General features: G+C 44.3%; 1 protein-coding gene across 7 annotated transcripts in view; it reads left to right on the top strand.

Moving 5' to 3' along the window:
- Positions 1 to 21,591, top strand: part of myo9b (myosin IXB) — a 62,651-nt gene that overhangs the window by 22,814 nt on the left and 18,246 nt on the right. For 3 of the 7 annotated variants that reach the window (XM_066695349.1, XM_066695351.1, XM_066695352.1), the window contains exons 3-19: positions 6,032 to 6,126; positions 8,947 to 9,009; positions 9,852 to 9,951; positions 10,109 to 10,209; positions 12,239 to 12,368; positions 12,582 to 12,671; positions 13,131 to 13,247; positions 13,903 to 14,037; positions 14,286 to 14,407; positions 14,529 to 14,670; positions 14,782 to 14,977; positions 15,165 to 15,240; positions 18,423 to 18,536; positions 20,030 to 20,069; positions 20,556 to 20,678; positions 21,245 to 21,325; positions 21,444 to 21,554. In XM_066695349.1, coding sequence (XP_066551446.1) covers positions 6,032 to 6,126; positions 8,947 to 9,009; positions 9,852 to 9,951; positions 10,109 to 10,209; positions 12,239 to 12,368; positions 12,582 to 12,671; positions 13,131 to 13,247; positions 13,903 to 14,037; positions 14,286 to 14,407; positions 14,529 to 14,670; positions 14,782 to 14,977; positions 15,165 to 15,240; positions 18,423 to 18,536; positions 20,030 to 20,069; positions 20,556 to 20,678; positions 21,245 to 21,325; positions 21,444 to 21,554 — 1,836 coding nt within the window. Of the gene's footprint in view, positions 1 to 6,031; positions 6,127 to 8,946; positions 9,010 to 9,851; positions 9,952 to 10,108; positions 10,210 to 12,238; positions 12,369 to 12,581; positions 12,672 to 13,130; positions 13,248 to 13,902; positions 14,038 to 14,285; positions 14,408 to 14,528; positions 14,671 to 14,781; positions 14,978 to 15,164; positions 15,241 to 15,777; positions 15,871 to 18,422; positions 18,537 to 20,029; positions 20,070 to 20,555; positions 20,679 to 21,244; positions 21,326 to 21,443; positions 21,555 to 21,591 lie in introns of all 7 variants that reach the window. The other 4 variants (XM_066695348.1, XM_066695354.1, XM_066695353.1 and 1 more) reach the window with 3 other exon arrangements.

Here is a 21,591-nt window from a genome sequence, read left to right as displayed (position 1 = left end):
CTCTTATTAATAAAGGTGAATGTTTTTATAGGATTAATTCCTGCCCCCCCCCCCCAGTTCCTGTCCCTGTTTCAATGTCTTCTAATACCCCTAACTTTGGGATATAACGGGGACTTACTTTGAATATATATTTTTCTGAACCATATCCAAAACAGCAGGCCATGTTTTAATCCTGTAAATATACTATCCTATTGTTAAAAGATCTCTTGCCACTATTTGGTTTTGAGTAGCAAAGGGATTGTGAAACGACTGGATTCGAAATAACAGGTTAATCAGTTTTTTTTTTTTTTTTTAATCTGGTAGTTCCCAACAGTGTTTTCCCTCATCTGGTGTGTGAAGGCCTGTTTCAATTTGGTGCCTCCTCCACTTACTGTAAGATTTGATCAGAGGGATTTGATCAGGAATGATGGGATGTGATGAGGGAAATATACAAGGAGAAATCTGAGCACGCTCGTGAAAGTGATCTTCAAAAAAGGGTGCCAGCTAAGCAAAACAAATCAAGGCATGATCTTTTTATGCTGGCTGCAGATTGAAAAGGGTTTTCATCGATGAAGACTAGAAACTTGTAATATTTCTCATGATTCCTTTTCCCCCTGCTTCCATTGCGGACTTTTCTCCATAGACGCACAGTAGTAATGAGCCAATGGACAACCATCTTTGGTTAACACATGAAAATAGACACAAAGCATTCTTAGTGATTTTGCTAAGATATGGAAATCCTGCCATTTTAATGCACCGCATCCGACAGATTCCTCTTCAGGGTTAGTGAGCCTTGTCTGACGTTGAGCGGGGCAGAAATTGGACACGGGGTCACACACAGAACAACTTCCTCTCTTTGAAACGATGCTTTTGTCTCGTACACGGTTCAGTGCCCATGCAAAGCAACCAGGCAAGCGCTGAAGTACATTTTGTAATGGCAGATCAGAGGTACTATGGTTTTTGTCATTTTTTCAGTGTATGTGTTGAAGGTCTAGGAGGCCAATCAAAACTCTGATCACGGATTGCAAACTTCTACTCAGTCCTGTTTTGTGTTAATGTCAGAGTACGCTTTGTACCACTTACAAATATAAACGTGATTGGGTACAAATCTGTAACTTGTGATGCACTGGTAGGTACGTTTTGATTTGGTTTTGGGCGAAATCTGAATATATGTAATGTCAGACAGCCAGGGAGTGGTTTTGCTTTTAAGATGGTCCTTTTGATCATATATCGGATGATGTGAAGGGAAATCTGAGGCGTATCTTATTGAGGGGAAAGCTAGCAGCCGGGTTTTTGGTGGGGGTTGTGGGAAAGGGGGTGGTGGTTATTGTGCTCTAACTTTTTTTTTTTTTTTTAATGAATTTCTGAAACCTCTGTTCATGGGTAAAAAGATAATAAAATCAATGCACACCCCACCCTAACTTCCTGTCTATGTATACTGTTATTGAGGAGTTGCCTGGAAGCGCAGTCATCTCAGTGCTGCCACACCTTGCGCCTCCTGCTCTGGGTCCCCGATCGCATACCTGTTATTGTCGGAGAGGGCTGGCTCCATCCATCGCAGAGAGGGGGACATAGAGTGCAGGGCTCGCAGACAGGAATTTCCTATCGGTCTGATCTCTCCTTCAGGAAACTGAATTTATGGCACAGGAAGTTCTTGCAGTGGTAACTTCCCCTCACTGCTGGCCTGTTGCATTCCAGGGTGTTGACAGTGTGTATTGTTCTGCAGGAAGTCCAACGAAATAGTGGGTGTTTGTGTCCATTGTTTACACAGAAGTCCCGTTTCCAGTTTGGTCGGGCTGGACATCATTTGCTGTGGTTTTGGATGCCTATTGGAGTCTTCAGTGTGAAGGTAACTGCATCTCCTGTTCTGGTGGCCAACCCTGGGTCCAGAGAGAGGGAGTCTACTAGGCTTTATAGATGCATAGACCTGGAAACCTTGGTAGGACTGCCCAAAGTGCTATGGACAACAGATGCATCTATTTGGTCTTCGTCACTATATAGTGGAAGCCTCCTCCATGCACTTTCCACTCTCTATCAGGACAGATGAGCGATTTTGCTGTATTGCAAAAATAGCAGCTCAGCCCTAGCTTTTGTTTTTCGAGTTCTTGCAATTGCAGCTGTGTTCTTGTGCTTGAGTGTTCCTGTGGCACATACTTATTTGTGGTTCAGTGCCTATGCCCCAGCAAGTGATTAACAAAATTACAGGACTACACTCTGCCACTCTAGACCGAGGTAACGTTGCACCCGGCTGGTAAGCAATGCAAGCTCTCCTTGCCAAATAATGCACGATTGCAGTTTTGAATGGGGCGCAGTGAGAGCACTCTTCCAGTATGAGATGTGCTCCGCTGGGTCTGTACAAATAGAACAAACACTGGACAAATAATCGAGGGAGTGAATTGTGCTGTGGTGCATTGTGTGCAAAGACAATAGTGTGTGTGACGAGAAGCCAGCGTTTGCATAGCGTTACCGTACTTGTGACAGTAAACAGTCGTTAAATTGTGCATTTCATTCAACACACACACACACTTGATTAAAATAAGTTATGAGCAATGCCAACCTTAAAATGGCAATTATATCTAGAAAGGGGGGAACAAATGCCTAATGCAAACCCTTTTTGGAGAACATTGTCTAAATAAACTAAACGAAGCCAAACCCACACAGCACTGACATTGAGCTCTGATATAGGAAGCTCTAATACTATTTCTGTGATGGCTTCACATGATGGTTTTATATATAGTTCCTTGTGTGGACAGTTTCTCCATTGTTGTTTTGTGTTGCCACAGGACTGCTTCTCACAGTACAGACAACAGCACATCTGTGATATGAATGGCTATTATCAATACCAACCAATTCTTTACTATCTCCTTTTCACAACTGTGCGTTACACAGAGGGTATCTGTGGCTGGTGGGAGTGTGAAATTATAATCAAATTTGAGGATGCTTATATTCTTAACTGTGGAGCACTCCGTCATGTGATAATTATATTGATCAGTGAAAGCTATTGTGTGCAGTAGACTAGGATCATGACATCAGTGCCACTGAATTAATTTTTTTTTTAATGTTATACCACCTTTTTCACAGTCCTTTTCACTCTTCGTTGCATTCACATCCCTCAATTCTTAGTTTTCCCTAGTGAAAGAATATTCCCAGTGTTTTACTGTTTATTGCATTGTGGTTTTCTCAAAAGCAATTGGGCTGCTTTGAATATTCAGCGTTTTGGATTTGCACAAGTATTTTTAGCTAAGGGCAGACTTCCTCCCACCTAGAGGAAGATGTTTTGCCACATTGACGTCATCTACAGGCCTGCATTTATTCGGTCTGTCGGTAGTGGTTGGATACACAGTCTACCATTGGAGTTCAAAAATGAAGTCTGTAAATATGCACTATGATGGTAGGGGGTTTGGAGCAGACTCCATTGTGATTGAAGTTTTCAACAGCTGGTGCAATAAATAAATAAATGAAAGAAAGGCCTCCTTCCTTTTGGTTACTATAAACACTGCTTTTGCAGGGCCTCAGATGTGGGGTTGTAGTCACACAACTTTTACCAGCGTTTGCACCCGCTAGTGTTTCCCAATGTGAGAAGGAAATGAAGCTATACAGGGTTACTTACTGCATATGTTTCAGAATACTACTGTAAGTGTTGTTTTTTGTGAGAAGATTATTTTTAAGAAGTGCATTTAACTTGGCGATTGAAAAAGCACATCCCAGTTTGCCCCAGGATTGCGTGTTTGCTGTAAAGGATCCAAGTTGCTCTGTGCTGCACTCTGAGAGGTGGGACCAGTGGCTGAAAGGCTGGTTGATCTTGCTGTTCACCAGTGGAAATGTACAGCGGTTGAGCCGTTAGGGGGAAGACGTAGGAAGCTGAAAAGCAGGAACAGGTCGAGACGGGCAGGGGTTGAGTGACGTGTTGTCATTCTTACTCTGTAAATTGTCTCTGAAAAAATGCTTCACAGAGACCTGGAAACAACGCATCTGAGAACGTCCTGAACTGCCTAAAGACATCAGCTGAAACCCTTGGATGAATGACCATTATTTGTATTCATATAATTTTATCAAGATTTGTATCCCAACCCCCCCATACTTACAGAAATTTGAAAGATTTAAACGAACACACTTGATGTCCACAGCTGTTAGAGAGTTAAAAAGATATGAAATAATTAGGCCTAAGTATTTGCAGGACCGCAAACGCGGAAGGACGTCAGATTTTAAGCAGTTTTCGGTTGTCAGACTGCTGCAGTGTTGAGTGCAGAAGAGTGAATCTTCTGCCCTGGCTTGTTAGGACAGGTAGGGTATGGCAAATCAACAGTTGCTGTTGCAGACGACGGTAATAAGTGGAAAAACTACATCTTTTCCGTGTTGTTAAAGCCAGGGCTCTATGGTATTTGCACTCTATTATACAGCCCTGGAGTTGTATTAGTTTCACTGGAGTTTCACTAAAGTTCTAGTACTCAATAGTACTCCCTATGAGTTGGTCTAGAACCTCAAGGTGTTCTGGGTAAATAAGCAGAGGTTTTGCTTACCACAGCATATGACCTGTACCCGAGCAGATCCCCAGTGAGGCAAGAGTTTGATTTGACCTTTGACTTGTAGATTGGCTCACGTATCCTGGGCATTACGTTAGATCAGCCGAGATTGCGTCTCTCCTGACGAGACTGCAGGATGCCAAGAGAACTTCAGTGTAGATTAAACCGAACGTAACAAGCTCTGCTTTGTATTTGATGGTGTCCCTTTAAAGGAAAAGTATCTTGCATTACTTGTTGATTCATTGGTTAACGCTCCGATTTAATATTATTCTCCAGCACTGTGGCCCCCCTGTGCCTACAACACTGATTTGTTGCAACCAAAAGTTAAACTAAACTTTAACCAAAAGGGAAAATAAACAACCACAGCATTTTTGTTGGGCTGTAAATGTTGCGTGTGTGAGTGGGGGGTGAGGGTTTCTTAAATAGGTCAACGGCTTACTGAGAAACGAGTCTTAATTAGACACCAGCCCAGAGAGCCCCCCTGGAGCTCCAGCACTGTATCAAATTCAGATTATCACTGTCTCGGCCTGACAATACCGAGCCTGTTTGGGATGCACTAAGTTAACTTCCCTTGTACATGGCCTTTGTTGCCATTGAGTTTACAGAACAGTGATCCCTATTCAGACCTGTGGCAGCCAGTACGCCCCATAGCTCAGGATGGCATTAGCCAGGGGGGGGGGCTGATGCTGGGAGTGCACACCAGCTACAGCGCGGCTCCACACGGTCGTTGGCATTAATCTCGCCAAGCCAGTGTCACTGCCGCGGTCGCCCACCCTTTTAAGAATGGCTGCCGGACTGTCTTTGGTCTTTCTGCTTTTAATTGGGTGTCACAGGAAGCTCTTTGTGCCGTCTGGCCCAGAGTGGATTGATCCCAGACATCCTGTGACCTTGTGGTCTCCCATAAAAATGAATTGTAACAAATAAATTAAAAGCATGGGTATTCTATATTAAGGGTTTAAAAAAAATATATACACACTGTTATTGCTGCTGTTGTCATTATAATTATGATGAAGATTATTGTAATTTATAGCTTTGAAGCTCTCTCGCAGTACAGGGAATTTATTTGCAGACCGTTCCTTTCTCTGTCATATTTATAATTGCATGTTATTTTTTTAAATTGGGAATGTGGGTGTGGTTCTATTCTGTACTTTGATTTTATGGCTGAAGTTCTCAGGTTCTCTACAGGTTTAGGAAGAAATGCATTGATTGTCAGGGAAATGCCCATGCAGGACTCGCACCCCTATTGTTTGCGTTGCATTTCCTAATGCGATTGACTGTCATGTCATGAGAAACCACAGTAACTGCTATTGGCGCCAGTGCCGAGTCTCTGTCCTGTCCTGTCCCCCTGTGTGGACTGTGGTGTTGCCATATATCACAAATGTTAAAGACACCGCTCTCTCATGTGCAGATCCAAAGCCGAGGGGAATTGCTTGTTGTATATACCCTTAATAAAAGCCCTGCGATTTCCATTGTGTAAGCTCATTCATACACACTTCTGCATTATTTTGTTTTATTATTTTTTTAAACAGGCCTTTGGCAACGCGAAGACCGCTCACAACAACAACTCCAGCCGCTTCGGAAAGTTCATCCAAGTCAACTATCTGGAGAGTGGTGTCGTCAGAGGGTAAGTAATTGTTCTGACATATCGCTTAAGTTGGCTGTGCCTCCTCAGCTTAACACCACTGTCTGTCTCTGGTAGTTTTTTTATTTGTTACATTCTTTAGAGATTAATATTAAGTATATAAATCTAAGTTCCTAGCAAAAGCAGAAGCTTGGCATAGTGTCAAGTAGGACATTCAGGAATACTTCTCAACTTCTCGGGCCAATAAAAAGGTAACTACCACTCTTGCAACCACCACATCAAACTGCTGTCAGTTCTTCGTTGTGAGGGGTTAAACGTGGACAGACAAACACCACCAAAAGAAAGGTGGCAAGCCAGATGATGGCATTAGACTCCTCCTGCTTGATTGCCATTTGCATCATCCATTTCTTGAAACGAAATGGCTGGCTTGTTTGTTGCAAGATTTCCACAGCTCGTTGTTCACTCAAACACTTATTCTTAATTTCCCCATTGTGACCTGCAGTTTCGCTGAACTTGTTGAGCACTGCCGAGTGTCCTCTAACATCGACTAATTGATCATACACTTGGGGACTCTAGATCACAGGCAGAAGACTCTAAGCCTTCTGCCTTCTCCTCCATTCAAGATGAAAGAGATCAGTTTCCCTCTGTGTATGATGTGACATTCCTTTGAGGATCTGCTGACAAGCAGTGTTTCCCCGCATGCAGGGACCCCTTTTGTGATAATTGCTGTGAGGAAGGTCGGCTATCTCCACAGTCAGTTGACAGACCGAGGATCAAAGAGAAGCTTGAGTAGGTCCTCTAGTCTTGGTGGGATGTGACCAAATCGAAGCAAAATGGTGGCCCGCTGCAGTGGACAGTAGTGAGGCAAGCGTGTGGGAGTCTGTGCTTTTCAGTCGAATTTGAAAAACAAGGAAGGGACAACTTCAAGTCTCCGTCCAACTTCCTCCTGAGGCCGTTTCCTTGGCAACAGCATGAGTCAGAGTTCCGTTGTGCGTGTCACTTCCTCCTTCTCGAATAAGAGACGGAGTTGTCGGAGGAAGTTCAGCGCAATGTGAAATAAATAGAAAGTACAGTTAAAAGTGCTGCTTTAGGCAGCCGTAGAAATGCTGGAGAGTTCAGGCCAGGCTGTAGTGGAAGCTTTGAGTCCTCATGTTTCAAAGCATTCATAGTTCGTGCTGTACTCTTCAATACTGTAAATTATGAATGGGGTTCATCACAAAGACTGGAGTAATGTGTGATGGGGGAGGGGAAGAGGCAAAAATCCCATCCTGGAATAGCATGCTGTAGTTCCTCCTCTTAAGTGTCTTACAAACCGCAGGGTACAGATGACATACTGGATATGTTTCAGAGCTCACAGTAAAACACAGGGAGCCTTTTCTGCTGGCAGCGAGTGAAGCAGAGTGCTGGTCTGTGTATCTGTTTGGTGTTAATTGCCTAGATGAGTTGCCAAAAGGGGCCCAAGTAAACCCCCACAGGCAAAGTCTTCAGTTTGGTAAAACTAACACGTTTCAATGCGTTTGCTGTTCCTCACTGTGGAAAGCCAAATGGTTCTTCCTCATGGCTCCGTATTAATTCAAACATGTTATCTGCCTTCAAGCTACCTGTGGGGACACCTCCGAGCAGTGGCCTGTTGTTTTTATGCACACCCATCTACAAAGGAGTATGTTTTTCTTGAACCTCTTCCTTTTTTGGTGAGAGAGTTAAGGTGATGAAAACCAGGTGACCTTTTGTCCTTTCAGGACAGATCCTCCTGCTGTTGTATTATCTAAGGAATTTCACTGGCCTTAAAAATAGTTTGCTGGATACGGAGTAGGTTGTGAAGTATCCAGTGATTTTTATTTTTATTTTGTTTATAATATATTCAACTTGCCAAACGATGTCTCCCGTTTTCCTGGCCTACCTGTTTCGAGACATCCAGATAATTTAATTCAGGAAATGACAATCACACCTTCCTGGCAGTTGTTTGTTGCAGTAAAGCCAAAACAAGTACATGGCTTTGGGCCTGCATCAAAATCAACGCATATGGTGTCATCAAAGGAAACTTGAGCTGTTCATCTGAAAATGATTTATTGTTTTTATATTCTATAGTTTTTGTTTTTTGTCATACCACACACCACCTCTAAATCCAGTTGAGCTTCATGGGATTGAATTGTTCACCGTGGAAGCTTTGATTTCGCACGTCGACCACACAGGACATCTATGTCTGTGCGCTGTGTAAGGTCTAATCTGAGTTCTAGATCTCATCCAGGGGAAATGGTTTCATTTGATGTTTATACTCCACCAATCAACTCAAGAGAGAAAAAGATCTTTGTGGCGAGACTGAGAAATGAGAGGCTTGTGACTTTCAGCCAGCCTCCCCCTGTTCTCTCTCTCTCTCCATCAGCTCCCGGTGGAGACGTCCACAGTCTACTTGCTCTACTTGCACCCAGCTGACAAGCCCAGACAGAGGCTGAGAGAGCGCAGATGCAATTATCTTGCCCCTTTTCAGAAACTCATTTCCAAAAAACATTCAGATTTTAAGGAACAGTGTCTCCAGCCTGGCCGGGCCTTTGTGCGCACCTATCCCAGCATGCTTAGGGTGAACTGCTATCAATCGAGGAGAGGGAGTTGACATCACTTGTGGAAATCGATTATCTAAATATGAGCACAAGAAGAAGAGGAGCCCATTCTAAACTTTTAAATTTGTTGTTGAAATGTATATTTTATAATGCCCTGCTGTTACATGGTCTACTTTACGCCAGTACTACTGATCCCCATATGTTATAGAGCTCAAATGCTTCCTCCTACATATAGATAGGCTGTATTGAATATCTTGTTTGATTGATGTCCCGTCCCCCGTCCCCCCCCCGCTGTCTGTTCCAGGGCTGTTGTTGAAAAGTACCTCCTGGAGAAATCTCGTTTGGTCTCTCGGGAAAAGAATGAAAGGTAAGGAGCAGCTTGGAGGTTGTGACCTTTGACCCCAGCCTGACCTTTTAAAGTGCGCCAGGTATCAATGGTACGAGGAGGGTGATAGGGTTATATAGTGGGGTTGTTTATGGCAGCTTGTCAGCCTTCAGGAACTGAAGCTTAGATTGTATCTTGCTACTGGAGATAACCTCTACTTTCCACTTAAAATCTCCTAACCTATAAAGAGTATGAGACTAATTAAGGGCAAGCTCCCCCCCCATGCATGTACAGTATCGGCTTATCTGCTTAAGTGGAAACTGCTTTTCCGTCAGTGAGAAGCTCCACATGAACATGAAAGCAATACACATGCTAAATTATTGAAATGACAAAATCCTGGGCTCCGTTAAACAAAACCACACATTTGCAGTCAGCGTTAGATCCAGTGTGTCCTTCAGTGTGGCGAAGGAGCTGGATTTCATTATCACTCAAGTGTGTTTCATCTTGACCTGCTCCTCAGGTTTCTGCAATCCTGTTGGTTATTGAGTATCAGGCTTTAGAATGACTTCAGACTCCCTAGTTGGACAATTCCAGGATTTTATTGGTATTAAAAACTGAGAAAAGGTGCCTAAAACATTCCTTAAGTGTAAATAAAAATGTAGTCCTCTAGTGTGCAGAGCTGAATTTTTCAGTGATTGATATTTGATATATACCACCATTTTATTCCCTCTTCATTTTATAGTACACAAATGGGGATATTTTGTATGGAGCTTGAATCTGAACCCCAACCCCAGACAATGGTGAAATGTCAAGTAGACATTTCTGGGGGGGATTTTCTGGTACCAAATCACTGTGCTCAGCTGCTGCGATGCTGTTTTCCACAGGAATTACCATGTCTTTTACTACCTGCTGGTCGGTGCCACAGAAGAGGAGCGCCAGGAGTTCAGGCTTCTACAGCCCGAAGATTATCTCTACCTCAAGCAGGTACTGGGCCCTTCAGTGGATTAAAGAGCGTGATCCGCATCCTGAACCCCAGTCTCCTCGGAATGAAATAAAATACAAACCTGTGTACCTTCATAAAACTCTTGCTGCTGTATTGAGAGTAACTCTGGCATGTTGTGTGTGTGTGTTACCCCTGCAGCAAAACTTTAAGTTGGAAGATGAAGATGATTTATGCCATGAGTTTGAGAGGCTGCAGCTGGCCATGGAGATGGTGGGCTTCCTGCCATCCACCAAGAAACAGTAAGTGGGACCACGAGCGAGGGCTGTGAAAAAGTCACTGCTCCTGGAGATTTTTACATGCAAGGAATCTCATACTGGGTAAAGCCCTGCACGGGCCTGAAATCTAGGCCCCAGCCCGGCCCTTGTCCGACAGCTTATCACAATTCTCGGCCTGAGTCCGACTGGAGCCCGTGTCTTTTTTTTTTCCATTACACAGCCTATCCTACTGTTGCAGCCATTAAAATAGTTCAGTTTTGTTTTTAATGGCAAAGTAGTTATATTTATTTTAGTTTCTTTATTAAGTTAATTTAGAAAAATGTTTGGAGCATTTTTTGTTTGTTAAAGTTTTTGTTTTTGAAAGTGACGACCCAGCGGCCGACAGTGAGTTGATCACGTTTGATCAATTTAGCCTTTCAAATCAACACTTGACTTGCCCACAATAAAATCAATAGATATAAAACACTTCAAGCATATCACACAATGTCAGTTTAAATGTTTATTATCACCACCACAGTAAAAGGGCAGGCTGCTCTGCTGCTCGCAGTGGCGTGAGGAAAAACAAGCAAACGGGCTGTACGATCTAAACAACCTGCGTGTTTCATTTTATTTATCTTACCTCACCTCAAAAATCAAGGCGTCACCACAGAACATGGCCATTCTTATTTCCAATAGTTTCCAACAGTTAGACTAATGAAAATAAAGTCCAATCAAACGAAAAACAAGACAGCCTCCTAGTCTTAACATGGCTACATTAGAACAGTCTCTTACAGAGCATCGTGGAGAAAAAACCCAGCATCCACAGTGGAGGTTTCAGTCCAGTCCTGCTTTCTTCTGTCCTCTTCCAGCTGCGCTGAAGACGCGCTGCTGCCGCTGGCGGGGACACTAACACTGTGCGAGCTGGTCTGCGCAGGCGCGGTAGCTCTCGTGTTGTCCGTGGGAAACCTGTGTGCTTGTGTGTGCATGAGCAGACTGTCATGCATGTCAGAGTGATCTTTCTATGATTGTTTTACCATCATTAACTTCTCATAGTTTCTTTTAAATAATTAAGGTCTAAAATATAAAAAGGAGGAGGAGCCTAAAACAGGCCCGATGCCCGGCCCGCGTGTGAACTATGACGTGAAAATTGGCCCGAAGCCCGGCCCAAGGGGTGTAAAAAAATCTGATATGCAGGGCTCTAATACTGGGGCTTTAACACCGTGGGGACAGGTCCATTGCGATTGCCCTCCAGCTTCATATTTGGTTCTGAAATATATATATCGCTCTGCAGTGCAATTCTGATAACGTATTTCCTCTAAGTGTGGATAAAGCACCGTGTAAGGGTTTGAGAGGGACTGAAGTGTAGATTGAAAATAAAATAATAAAGCTAGTACAGGTGCAGGCCAGATTAGAATCCAATCCATTATTAAATGGATCTGGGTCAGATTGTGATGATAATGAAATCTGAGAACTTGATGGTTTATAGGTTTAAGGGCTTATTTAATTTTAAACTGGCCTAGTCCAGATCGGAATTATAATCTACTATAGATGTACGGGTATTGTATAATTTAGATTTCCTTTTATTGACATTTGACAGTTTTTCCCCTTTTGTTTTTTGTATTCCTAATTTTAATCTCTGTGAAAGCTTATTTATTCCCAGTTCATATCGGCTGCACATAAATCCTGTTAGATTTTAGTGGCAGGTGAAAAAGATGCCCATGTTACTGTGAATGTTTTGCATCTGTGAATGCACATTACTTGCTATTGAAGTGCATAGTACTTTAGTATTTGCAGGTTTCAACTTGCCATCCCTAAAAGGAAACTCGCTACAAGAATGTGAGAGGAATTTTAACTCACATCTTGCTCAAGGGTATTACTCAGTGCACTTTTTTTTTTTTTTTTTTTTTTTTTTTTTTGTAATGCTTTATTTTTACTGTCATGCCTCCAAAAAAAGAAAAAAAGCCTCCTCCATTAGCAAACACTAAATAAAACTCTTGCCAATTTAAAAATGAATGGCTATGGATTTATATTAAATGGTTCTGCTCTGTGTTAATGGCCGTGTCCGTTTGCACAGGATTTTTTCCGTGCTGTCTGCGATCCTGTACCTGGGCAACGTGACCTACCGGCGCAAGTCGACGGGCAGAGATGAGGGGCTGGATGTGGGGCCACCCGAAGTCCTCAGCACGCTGTCTGACCTGCTAAAGGTAACGCACATGGAGCCTGACCACAGACACGCACACTCTTATACAGTTCACACCCAGCTTAAGCAAATGCCTATCTCTATCTGAGGTAATCAGAGACACTCGCTGCATCTCACTGTAACCATTGCATTAGCTCAAATGTTGGGGTGTGACGGGACCGACCGCGTTGGCTGTTGTGTTCCTCCATTGACGATGTGCGCTTTTGTGCCCCTGCAGGTGAAAGAGGAGTTGCTGGTAGAAGCCCTGACCAAGAGGAAGACGGTGACTGTCAACGACAAACTCATCCTGCCTTACAGCCAAAGTGAGGTGAGAATCTCCCGTCTTCGGCCTCGAACGGGCCTTGTTCTTGGCAGCACGGAGATGCTGTTCTGGGCTGAGAGGCAGTTGGTGAGGGCTAGGTGCGGAGGGACAGCTGGGGTTAGCTTCAGTCAACACAGGACTTTTTTTATCCTCGACTGACCTTATCATCACTGAAGGCTGTTTACTGAGCCACACCAAATTACAACCTGTAGCAGTGAAAATATCTCTATGCACTGCAGATAATTTTCAGTGTTTTACATATGAACTGGAAACAAGCTGTGCACTTCTGTTGCCCTCATTGTTTGCTTATTTGTGTTTATTTAGTTTCTCTATCAATCACGCTGCATCATTTCACGATTATTGTATTTTAAACCACATGAATGTGCACAAGTGTACTTCTGAAGATGGGTATAATTACTACAGTAACCAAACGAATTCCTGAATTCCTGTTTGCTCTGTCTCCAGGCTATCACAGCCCGGGACTCCATGGCGAAGTCTCTGTACAGCGCCCTGTTCGACTGGATCGTCCTGCGCATTAATCACGCACTGCTAAACAAGAGGGACATGGAGGAGTCAGTCACGGTAAGAGCCCCACTCTGCACTCCACTCAGCACGGCCGCCCACTGCACTGTGACGCAGTCAGGTCACGTGGGCCCTTGTATTCCTTAGCCTTTTTGTAGGGTTTAAATGTGGCCTGCGGTCTGATTCTCCTGTTATTTAACGTGACATAAAAAAAGACTCCCTATAATAAAGATTCTGACGGATTGATTAATGATAAGATTGCTTTAGCCTTATGGGCACTATTATAGGTCTGTTTTTTGGTCTAGAAAAGCCTATTAGCCTGCAGAGTTCCACAACGGCACGTCAAGCTAAGGAAGAAATTATTAAAAAATATATTATATAGGTCATTCAGCCGCAGAGAGCTGTGCGCTTTCATAGTTTGAACAAGCGCCGATATCCTTCAATGTGTTTTTGATTCTGCCTAAATGCATCCAGATTTAACTGACTGGGATTAATGGGCTGGAACATGTAATCAGTTTTAAATCACTATTGTTAATATGCATAGACTCCTCTAGTGGGGGGTGGAAACAAACTGAAAAATTCACGTAAAATCCAGCCTGGTTTAATCTTCTTTTTATGATTATTTCCAAGAGCAGCCAGACTTCCGTTTTATTGTATTGAACTTGCACAAATGTACTTCAAGGCCAAGTTAAATGGTTTTATCCTGCCCCCTCAGTGTTTGTCCATAGGTGTCCTTGATATCTTTGGGTTTGAAGATTTTGCAACCAACAGCTTTGAGCAGTTCTGCATTAACTACGCCAATGAGCAACTTCAGTATTACTTCAACCAGCACATATTTAAGCTGGAGCAGGTGAGGGGCTTTTTTTATTCTTTCTCTCCCTGTGAGATTTCATGAATGCTGATGAGTTGGGACTCTTTCCACAGAAGACTTCTTCACTGGTTCTGTTCCCTGCCCTCAAGATCCAAATAGACATCTTAAAAAAAACAATGTAGTCTTTGAAGATTGTCACCAAATGGGATGGGCTCAAGTCGGTAAACAGCATGAGAGGTTGGTTTTCTGGCTACAGGCTCTCCAGCTTAGCAGTGTTTGTTTTGTAGGAGGAATACCAGGCAGAGGGGATCACCTGGCACAATATTGACTACACTGACAATGTGGGCTGCATCCACCTGATCAGCAAGAAACCCACTGGCCTGTTCTACTTGCTGGATGAGGAGAGCAAGTAAGAAATTAAGGCTGCCTCTTACTGATAATGACTTGGTGGGGGGGGGGGCAATTCAAGGAATTTATTCAAGAACATTAATGGCATGTTGAAATGAAACGCGTCGATCTCCTCCCTGCAGCTTCCCTCACGCCACCGATAAGACCCTGCTGGCCAAGTTCAAGCAGCAGCACCAGACCAACCACTTCTTCGTCCTGACGCCCGTGATGGAGCCGGCCTTCGTGATCCGCCACTTTGCTGGCATTGTCAAGTACCAGATCAAGGTAGAGGGTGAAGGGGCTGTTCTCCACCATTTCTCTCTCTCTCTCTCTCTCTCTCTCTCTCTCACCCTTTTGTTCTCACACACCTGCTCTCTCTCACTCTTCCACTGGCAGGATTTCCGGGAGAAGAACACCGACTACATGCGTCCAGACATCGTGGCCCTGCTGCGGAGTAGTGACCGGGCCTACGTGCGTGAGCTGATCGGCATGTGCCCCGTGGCCATGTTCCGCTGGGGCATCCTGAGAGCGGCCATCCGTGGCATCGCAGGCTTCTGTGAGGCGGGCAGACGCTGGGCGGCCAAGACAGCAGGTACGCGCCCCTTATCCTCCCGTATACAAATCTGGTGCTGGCAGGGTTGTGAGCTGAGGTTCCCCTTGAACTTGCAGGACAGCCTGGAAATGCTGGAAGAGGATGAGAAATGTTCAGCTTTCAGGGAGGCTTAAAAAAATTGTCATTCTCATGCCACCCCCACTTCTCTTGTGCTTCTGTCCTGCAGGTGTGGTGCGACGTGGCTCGCGGACGCCACTAGGGGAGCTGCAGCGGTCCAATACTTCGGTGGAGAAGATGTACCGGTAAGGGAGTGCGGTGAAGCAAAGATAGGGTTTCAAACTGGATGGAAGGAGGTGGAGCTGTGTGTGTTTTTATTTGCTTGCAGCCTGTTCCTCCTCTGCAGTCATGGTCAGGAACGGTCAGCCGTCTCCCCTGTGCCACACTGTAAGCAATTATCACCGTGATCATACTCTGTCTGCACTTTCAGCTTTATATGGAAATGGCAGTAGAGGGTAAATGCCTGCAAACCCTGTGGAGTTTGTTCATGGGGCAGTCTAACTTCTCAAATTAAAATAAATAACAGACAACACAAAAAGAAAAATGTTAATGAAAACTTGTGGAAAATTGAGGAGCTCTCAAGTAAAGATTTTCTATCCCTAATCCACGAGAACATTTTAGATTACAGGGTAAAGGAGATTTTTAAAACCATGGCCATTTAAAAAAAAAAAAAAAAAAAAAAAAAATCTTCTGCAGTCTTCTGTCTACTGCATTGTGTCCGCTTTATCCAGTAGTGAATGACGACGTCTCTGATCCAGGTTGTGACGTTCTTCCCTTCACAGCCGTGTCTCTTTGCTCGATTTCTCCTTTGATCATTCTGAGGAGCGCCCTCTAGAGGCCTTCGAAGACATCTTTACTAGCTTTGAGAATAAGAAGTAAGTGGATTGGTGGAGGAGATGGAGGGGACAGGGAGCTTTTAGGGGGAGGTGGGGTATGGGGGACTGAAAGGACTGCATCTCTGTACCTTCTGGAGTGTGCTCAAGACATATTGGAATCGATTTCCCGATTGGTTCTGCAACTGCCCAATCAGGTGTTTTCAGATAGCAGATAATGCCACTGATAGGGATGGCGTTGGTTCATCTATGCCAGATTACAGACAAGGAGATCTGACTTGGTACGATAATGTAGCAGTTCCTGCTCTGTGTCTACTGCAACTCTTTCAGCACTTTCAAATCGACCATTTCTTTGGGTTTGGTTTTCTTCACAACATCTTATTAAATCTGTATTTTATACCACTTTGCAGTTGGTATTTAATCCCTGAAGTATTTTAGAATTTTAACTCTGGAAAGATTGTTACTGTACACTAGTCTAGATGTAGGCCTATTCTTAGTTCAGCACCCTTAGCGCTGCACTTATTTTAGAAAAGAAAAACCACAAGAGACTGAAGCGCTTTTGGCATCCAATCAGGCTTTGAAGTCTAATCATCTGCCCTCACCACGGAGACATTTAGAAGCCCTTGATTCATCCCACTTAAAGCTGCAATTCTACAATCCGATCCAGATTGTAACGACTGTGATTTATTGTCCACTTCTCATCTTGGCTGGCTAGCGTGTGCGTGCACACACAGACACACATCTCTAATCTTGCATATCTTCCAGTTACATTATTCTCGCTGTACGGCACAGGAACATCGCAGAAGCTGCTAGGCGCTGATAACCTGATTACCACAGGAAACATTAAAAATTATTTGGGCTTAATAGGAAGAGTCATAAAAAAAATGTATTACAGACCGACGGATGTCAAGGGAAATTAAAAAGGGGTGGGGAAGGTGTGTTTTAGTTGTTCCTGGAGGAACAGAAGGAGTGGGTTAGAAAGGCGAATGTATTTATTTTTTTGAACGGTTTCCTTTCAGATCGAGGACTTTTTCCTTTTCTGATAAGCTCAGCCAATATCTTCAGTGAGTGACTATATACAGGCTGCCTTAGAACTGAAAACAGAGAGGGTGAGGGAAAAATGGATAGCGTTTTTAAATTGATAAGGGGCAAAGAGTGGAGGAGCTGGTGAACATAAAACTTTGAAAAGCTAAATTCTCTGTTTACATCATGAGACTGTGGGTTTAGTCTGCCGATTTCGATGTACCAGTCCTCCATTTACCAGACACTGTTTTTACATATTTGCATATCAGGGAAACAAAATAAAACATCTAGATCTTTATTTATTTTTAATAATTTCTCACTTGTATTCTGCATCATTTTTGTGTTGAATCCACCTGGTTGTCTATTGCTTTGGGTGGGGGGGGTTAGCTTGTCAAGTTAACTACAGAAGGATTAAGTACTGTATAACAGGACATACTTAATGTTAATGGATCTGATTCTTAATGCATTTTCTGCCACATGTACCTTGAAGTATGTATCCATGATGTAGAATTAGAAATAACACTTTAGTAGTGTACCTTAGGTCTCTTTAACTGAGCTTTTAAGTTCAGTTTCTCGTCCATAAATGATGGCGAGTCTACGGTTTTGGTGCTTGGAGGCTGTTTTGCGAGAGGTGTGAATAAGCATGACACACAGGGATTGTGCAGGCAACAGATAACCAGGCAGGAAACCTTCAATGGAAAGTTCAGTGTGAGGGAAACGAAAAAGTGAATTGATATAAGTTGATCTAAAATGTAAAGTTCTTGAGCATTCAGAAAGGTACAGAAGCTTCCGATCCAAATCCCTTTCACATACCCCCCACCCTCACCCCCCTCCCTGACTCCCTCTGTAATTCAGTCTCTGTGGTAAGTACAGAAGTGCATGGACTGAGCCCGGTGGTGGAGTGGTGTGAAATCCCCACCCATTAACACCGGTCTAAATCTCAGAGTAACACCAGCATGGGACACACGGGTTGATTACTGAATCATTAATACGAGAGCATGGTGTGAAGAGATTGACGTGGGTAGGGCACAGACCTCTCTTAACAAGCAGGATTGTGTTCAGTTTGCCAGCTGTCCTGGGGGCTGTGGGTGGGTTGCCCTGGGACTGCCTCCAGTGGCCGTGGGATGAAATTAATCGCTTAGGTTTCATGGAAGGCCCACTTGAGACTGCATCACCTTGACTTTGTTGACCATGTGGAAGGTCAGTCGCAATAGGAGGGCGCAGATACTGATGCAAGGGTGTAATGTTAGAACACCCTGCAGGGGGGGATCGAAACTAGACGTGCAAAAAGTGAGGTTTTAATTGGATTGCACTTAAATTGCAAGATAAAAAGGACATTGGTATCAAGCCATCTCTAGGGAGTTCCTGGCTACAAGGACTGAGACCATCCTGCTTGTGTGCTTTGTTTCCAAGTTGTGGAGTGGGTGGGGGGGCGATGGTCGTAGGGGTTGGGTGGTTGGGTCCTTTAACGCTGTCTAACCCTATCTGTGGTGTATTGTCCCCCCCCCCCCCTTTGCTCTCTTCCCTCCAAACCTTCCTTCACCCTCCACCCCAAAACACTGTCCAATCAGGGACATGCATGCCCAAATCATCAGCTCCATAAAGGGCTTGCAGTGGGACGGTGAAGACCCGCGCAAGCTCCTCCAGTCCTGGGGTCGCCTGCGGTTCCCTCGTCACGTACTTCAGTGAGTTTACCCCCACCCCCCACCCCCCAACCCTATCCAGACTGGCCCAGTCCAGTCCAGACCAGCACGGCACAGTGCTGGGCGCTAATGGAAGTATTCTCTGCCCTCTCCTGATTGAGCAGTACTGGTATGCTTTCCCTCCGCTTGGCAGAAACCCCACAGAAGATTCAATCAGCCGTCTGGTCCAGCTCAGTTTGAAACTGGCATCTAGCATTGGTCGGTCCATTTGCTGTCTTCCAAACAAGACCACGGCTCCTCTGAAGCGTGACTGGTTTGAACACCTTCTCGCTCAGGACAGGCAGTGCTGCACAGTACACAATTCAGTATAACTTGATCTAGGTCTGTCATGCATCTTACATTAGAACTCCACAAAACATCAGATTATTCACTGCAGTCCAAAAAAGTTAAGACTGTTTTAAAGAGAATTAAAATAACTCTAACCATATGGAAGTATCAAGGGTATTGACCCTCAGAGCACAATCTCCAGCCGACCACATCGAGGGGAAGGGGCCTCTTCCCTAGCTAGAACAAACCCTTCTTTTCAGTAGTACAGATGGAAAAACAATCCAAGCAGTACTCTGAGGTCGAGTCCTGGCAAACCCAACAATAAAAAAAACTGAAACCAGTCTGGAGACGCTGCAGGATTGATCATTTTATGTCTGAGACCAGAGCTGAGATCAGACCTTCTTGTAGGCAGCTGCTGTTGAGATACTGTCAGGCCGTGCAAGGCTGCAGTGCAGTTCTACCTGCTCGGTTATCCAACCATGTGTGAAGGCTGGCTTGCTGTGTGCTTAAAGTCAAAGTGCTTGTATGCCGCGACTACCGCATGGTGGCATGGAAGAAGCATGACCGCTACGGCTTCCAGAAATGTGCTGTTTGGGTCGCACAGAATTATCGATTTTTCACCTTTTTGTTTGTAGTCCAATGTCAAAGCTCTATTCCCCAAATAGACTCAAGGCTTCTACTTTCTTTCCTGCATTGCTTACAGGGGTAGAAATGTCTTATTTACTTGTGGCTCAAAGTCTATTCCCATCACGAGCAGCCCAATGACCAAAGTTGTCCTGGAATCCGCTACATTTAAAAATATATATTTCTACCCCCTCCCCCTGCTCCAATTCTATTGATCACTGGTCAGCAGAATACTTCCTTTTTAACTGGTGATGCCAAAGACCGAGAGAGACTTGGCAGCGTGTGACTGAAATGATGCAGGAGAAAGCTCGGGCAGAAGGAAGGCAATTTATAGAGGTTGTACACTTTCTCAGTTGACTGGCCTGGGCTGGCTGGCTCAAATGCTCTCTCACACCCACGCCAACCACCCACCCCCCCCCCCCCCCCCTTCTTCCATCTCCACAAACCCCCTACATTTCTGTTATGCCAGGTATAACATCTCTCCTTTCTTTCCTTACTCATCTCGCATGCCTTGCCGCATTAACCTCAGGCAGTCCTCTTCGAAAGTGCTGCCCGTAATACCCAACTTTCTGCATTTTCAACAGGAAAAATAAGAGTGCCAGGCAGAAGCAGATCATTCCCAAGGTAACTTGTCAGTCGGAGACCGTGTTGTCTAATGTCTTATATGCGCTAAGATGTGGAAGGAAAAAAACGTAGCTTTACTACCACCTGTAAATGCTTTTTTTTTTATTACTTTTGAAGACTGTGGTATGTTTGTGTATTTACTAATATTGTAAAGTTCTTGAGTATATCTGTGAAAGAAGGTTATTAATTTAATATTCTTCAGTGGCTTTTTTCTTTTTGAGAAATATTCCTGTTATACCGTGTTGCTTTTCCTTCCTGCTGAAAGTTTTTGTACGAAAATAACATTCCGCTTCCATTCTTAGAATTGTGTAATAAATTGCATTTACTACCATAATTTACTATGGTTAGACTGTAACCACCAGCAAAGTATCAAAGAGGGAATTTTAACCTTGGGGGGAGGGTAAAAATGTGGCTGCATGAATTTGTCCAGGGTTGACGGTGAGAGGTGTGGGCACATGGAGTCACTGTGCGCTTGTTCACTCTCAGAACCTCATCGACTCCAAGTCCCTCAAGTTCATAGTCAGCCTGACCCTGCATGACCGGACCACCAAGTCCCTGCTGCACCTGCACAAGAAGAAGAAGCCTCCCAGCATCAGTGCTCAGTTCCAGGTGAGTCGCTGTGGTCTGCTGCTCCTTAGTCTTGCCCTTGCCACTTCTACTGGAGGCGTGTGACGATCACTTTCTGTTTACCATTTTTCCTCTTTATTATAATATATTTTTAAACCATTAAGATATTTACACCATTGTTAGCCCTTCCCATCAAGTTGGATACACCCAACCTCAAAGTCACATGTGTCATGTAAGTCGACACCATAGCAACACAGCCCCAGCCTCTAACAGAAGCCTACATTTACTGGGGGCTCTGACCCAAGTGTAACTCCATTTCTTTGGGACAAATTTTGCTAAATTAGTCAAAATTATGACAATTGCGATTTAAATTATAAACCACCTCAATTTTACCTGAACACTATTTCTGCCCTCACCTACATCACTTATTCAGTAGCTACCCTTGCTGTATTTTTGCCACCTAAGGCGTAGAAGAACCCCTGTGTTAGGCCGTATAAACCCAGTTTCATCATCCATCGCAAAGCATACTCTTATCCTTTTCACTGCCGGCCCCTGTACTGCGAGAGGCCTTTCACAGTGAGTTACATTGTACATTTGTGTTTTTGCAGAACTCCCTGAGCAAGCTGATGGAGACCCTGGGCCGGGCCGAGCCCTTTTTCATCAGGTGTATTCGCTCCAACGCTCAGAAGGTGTGATCCTCAGAAACACAGAGTACCTCCACTGACCGCAGGATAGAACCGGCAGGTGAATCGGGGCCGGTGTTGTGGTGCCGGTGTGACCGTGTGGGTTTGTGTTCTTTGTCTGCAGATGGAGATGCGGTACGATGAGACCCTGGTCCTGCAGCAGTTGCGGTACACGGGCATGCTGGAGACTGTCCGGATCCGGCGCTCCGGGTACAGTGCCAAGTACACCTTCCAGGTACGAATCAAGTCAGCCCTGGGACAGCCTGAATTTT

The sequence above is a fragment of the Amia ocellicauda genome, chromosome 22 (genome assembly GCF_036373705.1).
Source record: "Amia ocellicauda isolate fAmiCal2 chromosome 22, fAmiCal2.hap1, whole genome shotgun sequence".
Classification (NCBI taxonomy): Eukaryota; Metazoa; Chordata; class Actinopteri; order Amiiformes; family Amiidae; genus Amia; species Amia ocellicauda.
The sequence above is the reverse complement of the archived record's forward strand: the minus strand, read 5'-3'. Positions and strand labels throughout refer to the sequence as shown.